Source organism: Mus caroli, unplaced genomic scaffold (assembly GCF_978045245.1).
Source record: "Mus caroli unplaced genomic scaffold, Mus_caroli_1 scaffold_5, whole genome shotgun sequence".
Classification (NCBI taxonomy): Eukaryota; Metazoa; Chordata; class Mammalia; order Rodentia; family Muridae; genus Mus; species Mus caroli.
Window position 1 is genome coordinate 24,955,855 of NW_028227260.1, and position 10,458 is coordinate 24,966,312.

The 10,458-nt window shown below is 36.4% G+C and overlaps 1 protein-coding gene across 1 annotated transcript; it reads right to left on the bottom strand.

Moving 5' to 3' along the window:
- Positions 1 to 3,386: 3,386 nt before the first annotated feature.
- Rtl4 (retrotransposon Gag like 4) lies at positions 3,387 to 4,529 on the bottom strand. The gene has a single exon (XM_085837563.1). The coding sequence runs from the start codon at positions 4,299 to 4,301 to the stop codon at positions 3,387 to 3,389; it is 915 nt and encodes a 304-aa protein (XP_085693689.1). The 5' UTR covers positions 4,302 to 4,529.
- Between the last annotated feature and the right edge of the window lie 5,929 nt (positions 4,530 to 10,458).

Consider the following 10,458-nt stretch of genomic DNA (forward strand, 5'->3'; position numbering starts at 1 on the left):
TAATTTAATGACATCATGTAAAAGAGGCCATTTATTAGGAAAAATTCATCAAGAGACTTCCAGAAGTGAAAACTGAACTGAACTTTTGGACCCCGAATTGAATACATTCTCTTAGACACTGCAAAGTAGAAAGATATTTTTTTCTTGCAGTAAATTTTTTGAAATGGAAATAAAGTTATACATCTTGAAAAGATTGCTCACAGTGATAAATAGCTGGTCTTACATTAAGGAAGGTATGGTACTGAATGTTCCTATTCACATTCAAGACCACTGTTGTGGTCAGTAAGAAACTGACTACATGGCCATGTGAGTTAGAAATGGTGGTGCAGCCTTTAGTTTCCCTAAAGCCTAATTGATGGTAAGTACTTTTGAAAGGTACTGTTTAGCTATTCACACAACACTTTGTTGATTTTGAATTGGTATGTATTATTACTAAGTGTTAAAACTTCTTTATATTCTGGATGCAAGCTTATTATCCAACTCATCATTGGCAAGTATTTTTTACCCACATGTAGCTTTTTATCCCTCCCTCCCTTCCTTCTTTCCTTCCTTCAGCCCTTTATTTTATTCTGCCTTGCTGTGTCCTAGACTAGCCTTCTCCAAAACTACCTATCTACCTGTCTCAGCCTCCCAAGTAGTTAGATTACACTGTGTACCAACACCTTTCATTTTCTTAATGTTTGCGAAAATATTCTTCAGTTTTGTAAAGCCTAATTTATCTTTTCTCTTTCATGGCTTGTGCTTTGGTATAACATATAGATGTATTCTATGTGGCCAAAGGTCATAAAATGTTTTTCATTTTAGCTTTCATTGGATATTAGTGATCCATTCTGAGGTAAGGATTTTAAAAAGGTGTTAGTGCAATTATTCATTTGAAAGATTTTTTCCTAATTGAGAAATTGGACATTTTTATTAAAACTCAATTGCTGCCAAACACAAGGCTAATTTCTATGACGAAATCTGCTCCACTACGAATAATGGCCAGGCCAGTGAAACTTGCCCACAATTTTGATATATTGCATTTCTATTTTGATTTTATGACTAATTTGTCAAGTTCTACAAAAAAAGTCTTGCTCCTTCTAACCTATGAGCACGAATTGGAAATGTTCTTTAATTACTTTCAACAATGGTTTGTGTTTTTCATTGTACAAGTTTTAAGTTCTTTCTCTTAAATTGTGGGCAAAGGCCTGAATCTGTTTCACGTCTATAAAATGGATCTTGTTACATTTAAATTTAGGAATGTTTGTTGCTAGTTTACACAAATATGATGAAGTTTTCTATACTGATCTTTCATCCTGTGACTTTACAAGTTGTCTTGTAATTTTGCATTTGGGTATTATTTGCATTTTCTTTAAGTGTTTCACACTGAATATGATATCACCCACAAATAAAGATGCATTTATTTATTCCTTCATTGCCCCCCCCAAAGAAATAAAAAGGAAGAAAAAGAACATGATTACAGGTCATTTGGATTCGTCCTTTATTATAGAATTAGAAGAGATAGATGAGGATTCTTTCTGAAAATCCTAGACTCACTCAACATTTAAATAACTCTACTTGATAAAGTTTCTCATACAATCCCAGTAATGGAGAGGGGAATTCTTAGCACAATTGGAGTATGTGCATTCATATCTCCTTATTATGGTCGTTTATGAAGCACTGTGAATATATAGCAAATTACTGACAAAGGAACAAACTGCTTGTGAATGTAAGTAGGGATTGGCACAGTGGTTAGTGAGGCACTGATGGATGAAGAAATATTTCTTGGTGCTACAAGATGAGAGCAGTAAGGCTCTATCTGGGATTACGTATTGAAAACTAAGCATAATTCTCAAGGAATAAGACCACAGTCCAATGGCACTTCATGTTCTGAGTGGCTATTAAGGAATATGAAATGACTGATTTCAGGAATTCATTATGGGGAAATACACCAGCACCAAGAAGCAATGAACAAAGAACTGGTAATTACCAACAAATACTGAGCAACAATAGATGTTAACATGTCTAAGAAGTTGTGCCTTTCTAGCACATCATTCCATTTTTTTTGTAGAAGCATCATCACCTACATCATCTATTTATACATAGAGCTGATGTGTGCCAAGAGTAAAAGACAAGCAAAAGAACACCCCAGTTCTTTAGTTTTGTGCACAGATGGTGTTAATGTATGTGCACAGGATTTTTCAGATGAGTTGTTTCCAAAAGTTCTATGTAGTCCCATTGCTTTCCAAGGTCCTCAATTAGATAATAGCCAAAGGTGGTCCATAGGAGCATAGCTTGGTAGCAATTGGCAGTGATTTTAAATAGTGAGGCCTAGGAAGTCACGAACTACTGCAGGCTGAAAAGTCAGTCCTTAGTCGAGATTGTTCTCTGTTCAGGCAGCAAGAACATACTGCTGTTACAGTAACTATGATAGTATACCTTAAACAAATGTCTTTAAATGTCTCACTTGGTCATTATCCTAAACCATTAGAGTTAGCCATATATATGTTCAAACCTAAAAGAGGAACATTAGTGTATATATGACTAAGCTTGGATTGGCAGGCTCAGAGTATGTTAACTGCCAGAGAGGCTATTCCTCAAAGAAAGTTGCCAATAATGAATCATTATTCAGTTCAAATGACTATATAATTTGGTTTGCCAATAGCCGGGAAGTTCAGTATGTTGGGGAAGCAGGAGTCTTCAGCTGGCAACAAAATATATAGCTGTATAAATGGGTGGCAGAGATTTAGTTCCAGGATGATTGTCATGTGTTGGCACTAGAGTCTGATTAACAGGTAGAACAGAATCCAGATTCTGGTCTCTTGATGACAAAGGTATTGTTGGATATGGTGATGCCACTATGAGTGCAAACAAAAGACCTGAACAAACAAGTCACTAAGAAACAGATCAATAAAGAAGATGATAAAAGCTTTGGGCTCAGTCCTAGGCACATAAGCTATGGGATTTGGTCCAATAGAATCAACCACGATTTCATCCTTTGGTGGGGATGTGGATCTCAGTACATTGTGAGGGTTTTTTTTTTTAATTTTTTTTAAATTTTTTTTTATTTTTTATTTATTTATTTATGTTTTGGCTCAGACTGTAGAGAATATTGTTTGCGAACCTTTAGAACTCTTGAAGCTGATTGGTCCCAACTATTAAGTTTCTGTTAATTATCTTCATCATTGTTGTTAGGACAAGTTTGAGGAGGGGCTATCTTTCAAACAACAAGTTCTGGTTGTTCAAATTCCTGGGGATGTAAATGTTTTTGTCTGTTTTTTAATGTGATGCCACAGCAACTCATTTGTATTTTGAAGTTTGTGAAAGTTTATAAATCACTAAGGCCCAAGGTGAGAGGGTATGAGTTTACAAAGTGATTTCCTATCCTCCTCTTACTAGTAAACTAGCTACATTTTTTTCCTTGCTGGAGTTCTAGAACGTTTAGCAAGGCAATCTCTTGTGAAGTGACCAGCCTGGTTACAGTAGACACATAACTGAGTTTCTTGCTGGCGGGCTCTTTTGGCAGGAGTGACAGGCAGGTGGGCTCCCTGCAACTGTCTAGGCCCATCCTTTGGTAGTGGACGCATGGGGCCAATGAAGGACTGGTAATGATTTGTAGAAGCAAACATTGGAACATGACTTTCTGACTGTAGGAGCTCTGGCCTGTCTTTGTGTTTTTTGTCTAGCTGAATGCACTGAGTGATCAAATCTGGTAGGTTGTCCATTATATCTGTGATTTCTTCATTCTGAGTGGGGTCAGCTTGTCCATTTTGGAAGTGGTCTCTCTGATTGGTCTCACTATAACTTAAATTTGGAGCATGAAGTTGGAAATTGGTAGCATCCTGTGGAGAAATGTTGCTTTTGTCAACTGTAACATTCATTGGAGGTGTCGTTTCTTGTGTCATTGGTTCACCAAGTGACTGCTGTAACTCAAGAACAAAGTTCTCATATTGTTTCAATAGATTATTCTGGGTAGACTCAGATAGGACATCACAATTTTGCATCTGCTGTGACAGGTAGTCAAAAAAGTGCTTGACTCGGGCATTATCTGCAGGATTAGAAATATCCAGAGCCCTCAAATAGGTGGTCACCTGAGCAAAAAAACCTTTGACACTGGCTGGGTTACCATGAAACTGAGGAATATGGTCACCTGAGTAAGGACCAGACATCACTGGGGTATTCAGGGCAGGTACAACTTGCCCTGTTATAGGAGGCTTATCATCAGTTGGATGTTGAACTTGTGGCTGCAGAATCAGATTGCCTCCTCTCAAAAAGGAAGTCTCTGCATTTAAGTTTGGTAGAGATTCTGTACACTTCTCCATTGTGTCTCTTGCAATTATGTAGAACTGAATAGAAATTCAGTGCTAGTACCCAAGACCAAGGGACAGGCAGTGGATTGGTTTAGGATCTGAAAGGACAGCGCTGTGTCCAAGCAGAAAACAGCTATTCAATATCACTAGAGAATGCTGAGTTGAGCTGAAGAGATGCCACAAAAACCATTATCTTCTATACATCACTGTTTCTTCTTAATGGAGAATGTCAGTGTTTTACACATTCCAAAGACACGGATCACCTTAGGATACATAGAGGAGAGTATTTGAATTAAGAAAATACATATAATAGACACAGTAATTCTTCTTCTTCTCTTTCTTTATAAAGATAGCTATTAAACTTCACACTAACTTATTGTTCTAAAATGTCTTTTATAATCACTGTCAAATGATTTTAGATTAGAGTCCAAAATATTCTTTGCGATCATACAGACTAAAAAAAAAATATGATTTTACAGATTAAAAACAGAGACTCAGAGAAACAAAAATGTTTGTCTAAGGTCACCTAGCTAGTTAATATCAGATTTAGGATGCTTATCATAGAAGCAATCAAAAGCAGCAGTTCCTCCAGCTATCCATACTCTATGTGAGTGTGATGATACATCATGCTTCTGACCACCCAAAAATTGATCAGGTATCTAGAGCATTGATCTAACCAGAGACATTTTTAGGAATACAGAAAACCAAGTCCCAGCAAGGACCCACTGAATAACTTTTCAAAGACACTTTGCTAAGATTTCCAATGTGATTAGAATATGTATTGTAGTCTATATTGAAATAATCACTGACTCTATTTCACACTCACTACTTTAAGCCTCCATTGCTACCTAATATCTGAATGTTGTGTGGTTAATCTATTTTTTTCTACCATTTCCTTGTCTAAGGTCACATTTTTGTTGCCATAGAAATAATTAGGGCATCACAAGGAAGATAAAGACATAAGATTGAGAACTTCACAAATAAGAACAGATTGTTCTTAAAAGTATAAAGATGAAAATGTTCAACACTCCTCCAAGCATTGATAAGAAGAAAGTAACCAATAAAAATTCAGAATAATCCACAAGCAAGTGACATGTCAGTTATTTTGAACTACTATTTATTTCATTTTTTGACTATCCTTCCTTATTAAAGACACAATTTAAACAGGCTTCAATAGGCTGCCAATGATCAAAAACATATTATCACTGATTCTTTCAAAATATAAGTCTCTCAGTAGATAGGCCATTGACCTAGGAATAAACCAAAAACTTGTTCTGATATAAGGATATAACAATAAAATCATTCTTTTTTTGTTTTGTTTTGTTTTTGTTTTTTAAGAAACAAAAGGGGATTGTTTTTAAGGGTTTCTCTGTGTAGCCCTGGCTGTCTTGGAACTCACTCTGTAGATCAGGCTGGCCTTGAACTCAGAAATCTGCCTGCCTCTGCCTCCCAAGTGCTGGGATTAAAGGCATGCACCACCATGCCAGGCATAAAATAATTCTTAATGACATTCTGCTATACTCAAAAGATTAGTGTCTTCCTCATTCATCATGAGATAAGCTTCTTCTTTTAGTAGGTGGGAAGTAATATAGATCTATAACTGGACAATGTGCAGAAAGTGAGAGACCTTGGGACATCAGTCCTAAATGGGATGTCTTCATCAAAGTCCTCTTCTCAGGGGCTCGGGGAGCTATGGTAGAAGAGGAAGCAGAAAGATTATAAGAGCCAGGGTAATGCTAGACACCAAAGAAACCTTGTCTTTCAGACCTGATGAACTCATAGAGATGGTGGCAGCATGCACAGGGCCTGTAGAAGTTCAACTCAAATAGGGTCCTAGAGTTAGGAGGGCAAAATGGACAATAGCTCCCATCCCTAACCAGAAAGCAATCTCCAACTGAAATCTATTTACAAAGGAAAATTAATTTTTACCAGTAGAGTCTCACTGTGTATATTGACCACACTTAAGTGTGGGCACATGCCAAGCAGTTGTTGGCAAATGTAAAATGAACTCAGTGGTATATTTTTGTGTATTGTTTTGTCACAATTTGCTTGTTTGGGGATTGTTGTCTTACTGACATTTTGCTTGTATATTATGATTTCTGATTTTGTGCTCTTTGGTGTGTGTGTGTGTGTGTGTGTGTGTGTGTGTGTGTGTTTCTTGTGGAGATGTATATGTGTCAGTCCTCTACAGACAAAATGACCTGAGACAATTCTGGCTCAGCCAATAGCTGTAAGACTGAACAAGTTTTTAATCTCTTTGAGAATCACTCTCCAAACATTAAAGTATTGCTCATATACTATAAGCATAGCATTTCTCTCTGTGTGTATATATATTAATATCTGCATGTACCAAAATGTTTATGTGTATACATATGTTCACATAAATGCATGGATCACAGCATTTCTCCTAGGGCACTGTTCATGTTGAATGCATTCCAGGCAGAAGGTATAGCCTTTGCACTTAGTCAAGAATAAGTTTTAAATTATAGCTTGTTTTTTGTCTTAACAGTTCTAAATGCTATTACTGGAGTATACTATGTCTCATATGTACCAATACTATTTACACAGTAAAATAAGCAAATATATTCATAAAAGAAATGCTTATAACACCTACCTCATAGATTTTGATGGTTGGCTGAAGTGAAAGGAGACTGTCACAGCTTCATGTTAGTGGCAAAAGGCCCATAAATGTTAGCAATCATTCCTCTAGGTCTGTAGTTGTACATCTGTGTTTTAAAATTCAAATTTCACCTTTTCAGATTCTTCAAAGGTAACACATTGCATTACTGTTTATTATATAACATTTCCTGCAGTATCTGGGGAGACATCTCATAATTAAGCCATTAAAATTTCAGCAGGAAAAAATGTCTGAATATTCATACTCAATTGGTTATAGATGAAATTCATGTCAAATCAGGTCAAGTTTTGCTGTCAACTGGATTTTAGAAACAAACTAATGAAAAAATGACTTACATCTCATAGACCTCTTTGATTTCAGAAATGAAATAAGAAGGAATTGTAGACCTCTAGTAAACTTTTTTTAATTGGAAAGGTATGATTAGAACTTTTCCTTTATGTCTCTGACTTTTGACCTTTCTTTCTACCCTCAGCAATTTTATATCTTTGTGAGAGCTCCTAATTCTATATAGAATTATGTATTCAGGGTGGCTTAGCATTTAATTTTTCTAATTATGTAGCAAGGGTGAAACACTTGCTAAATTAAAAGCATTAGCCCACATGCAAATCATACAATGCTATTGTTGTCAATGGCAAATACTCATTCCTTCAGAGAAAATCTACCTGGTCATCTCATTTGTGAAATTACTTCTGCCTGAGGTCATTGACCTTCTATTGGATTGTCCATAGAAGATGCTGTTGCAAAGACTGCCAGTCTGAAGGATGTAGCCTTAAAGAGCCAAAGCTGAAACAGAGCAGAAATTTCAAATGCATAGGTTTTGGACTATCAGACCCATGTGGCTGGACCAGATTATATAGAAACTGCATAAATATAAGCTTTTGCTTAATAAGTACATGTTTCAGCTGTGAAAACTATAACAACAAATGGTTTCTGTAAATTTTTATGAGCCATTTTGGTTATAGACACTTAGCTCAAAACCATAGTTAATAGTTACTATGGACACAAAACTATTTGAGATGACATTTGAAGAAATCTCTTTATATGGATTATTAGATCTGGAATGTCCACAAAAAGAACATGACTTAAGGATTTGCTTTTCAGCTTGGCTCAATTGGAAGGTGTTAGAGCTCTTAAGAAGTAGTGCTTGATGAAAGGGCACAGGCCACTGACCTAAGTGTTCAAGGACAATGTTGGGTTCAAGGTTGACTCTTTTTTTCTTTCTTTTTACTTTCTGGACTCTATGAAAATGTGTTTCCACCCTGCCCCAAACCCCATATCAATAGAGCTAACTGACTACCAAAATAGTGAGCAAAAATAAATATTTTTCTCCTTTAAGCTGACTATCTCAGGCACTTGGTGCTAGTAACAAAGAACCAAGTAGCTCAGGCCTGCAGTGCTGTATTTTGTATAAGAGATCTTTGTGACCTTACACTCTTACTTTTAAACTATTTTATCTGTGATCATGAAACTACAAAGAGAAACTAAAATTCTATCTTGAGCTTCAGAACATCTAAGGAAATTGGTAGTCACAGGTAATAAGTTGAAGTATCCCTCTCATAAAGGTGAGCAGAGGAGCATTTCTTTGGACTTTCTTAGAGATATCAGTGTAGAATAACCTTGAATAAGCTATTTTTTCTTTGTCTGGACCTACATATCTTTATCTGTATTCTGAAGAGTATTGGGATCCTTACATTTTAGCATAATCCATAAATTCTAACTCAAAAGCTTACTGAACATAGGCATACTTTTATAGGGGTTTCAGTTAATATTTGTATAAGTGTCCTTGGATTTAATCATGAGAATATTGGACACTGACCACACACACACACATACACACACACACACACACACACACACACACACACACACACAGGTCCCAGAATCTCCTTGGATTTTAACATTCAGTTTTTTTTTATTTCATCTATGGAAAGTATGGAATATTTGCTCTTGGATAAGTCCTAGAAATATGGATATTAAATAAGGTCTATATGTGATGTTAATGCAGAAATTTCAATTAATACTTTTGAGAAACATTAGTTTGAGGGCTTTCTTTCTAAGGGTCCTTTTGATTTTAGCATTATGGACACTTGGAAGGAGGGTGGAGACAAGTTTTCACTCTTTAGCCTTGGTTGGATGAAACTTTCTCTGTAGCCATGGCTGGCCTCAAATTCATGGTCTTCCTGAGTTATCAACGTTAAGTACCAAGGTTACAGGGATATACCTCAAAACTCAGTTTAGGTCATTTTTGGAAGTAAAACTATATCTCCCAAAACAGCTCCAAAGTAGTATATGGTATGTTGATTGTTTTTTTTCTAAGCCTCTATGATTTCCTTAAGCACTGTTCTAGTGCAGGTCAGGTCTAGGTACAGAATATTTAAAACTGTATCTCCCAAAACAGCTCCAAAGTAGTATATGGTATGTTGATTGTTTTTTTCTAAGCCTCTATGACTTCCTTAAGCACTGTTCTAGTGCAGGTCAGGTCTAGGTACAGAATATTTGTCTAGCTTGGAGATGGCAGCATAAGTAGCAGTCAAGCTGACCCTGTTCTTGGGACATTATGGCTTCCTTCCAAAGGATTATAATAGTCTACTCTTCTCTGTCTATGAATAAGAGAACACAGTTATCTACATATCCCCATATCACAAACACAGCAGGCAAGCTGGTATGACTTATGTCCTTCAGAACACTGTGGTGAATCAGATATTAGGGTTTCTTTTCATTTTCAATGTTTCTCCATCTTCAGTTGAACTCATAGCTTAGCTTCTTATGAAGTTACAAGTACCACAAATATTCTGTCTCAATCCCTTGGTTCCCTTTATGAGTCTTAAATCCATCAAAGAGCCACACATGCAACATAGGGATCTCTACTGCACAGATTTTGCTATCTACATGCACTAATATTTGTATCTCTCAATAACAAATTTTATGTTTACTACTTCACTTCCTGACTGCAACTTTGCTGTTTTCCAAGTCATAAACCAAGCTACTGAGATGTTAAGTCTAAGTTGGAGAGCAAGGGAGAAGTTTGATACATGAGCAGTATTCTTCAAATGACTCTCATGTAGACTACTTTATTCTCTGTGTCAAGAAAAAAGCTATTTAAAGATAAAATTGAGAGAGTGGGAATAGAGATGGGTGGCTCTCACTGTGAGATAAGTTCTGACTTCTTTATCATTAGAGGACAAACAGAACTAGAATTCTTCCACTGTGGGACATTAGCATAGAAAGTCCAGGAATTGTAAAACAGTGAGGCATCATAAAAATGATCTTGTTCTTTCAAACCCATAGATTCTATAGCTTGCTTGAACACAGAGATAAACCATGAAGAAATGACTGTTGAGTGATATACAATGTAGAACCTCACCTGCATGTCTACCACTCAACTCAAACTTTACCTGCTGTGCACTCAAACTTCAGCCTCTGTTCCAGGAGGAGACTCCATGGCTAAGATATACAGGTCTTGTTTACCAACTTGAATTCTTTATTTGGTTCCTTTGTCTGGTCCCTATGCTCCCATCATTTCAAACAGTA

What these genes read in the sequence shown, in the direction of transcription:
- Rtl4 (XM_085837563.1), bottom strand. Translation starts at nt 4,301, where the DNA reads ATGGAGAAGTGTACAGAATCTCTACCAAACTTAAATGCAGAGACTTCC.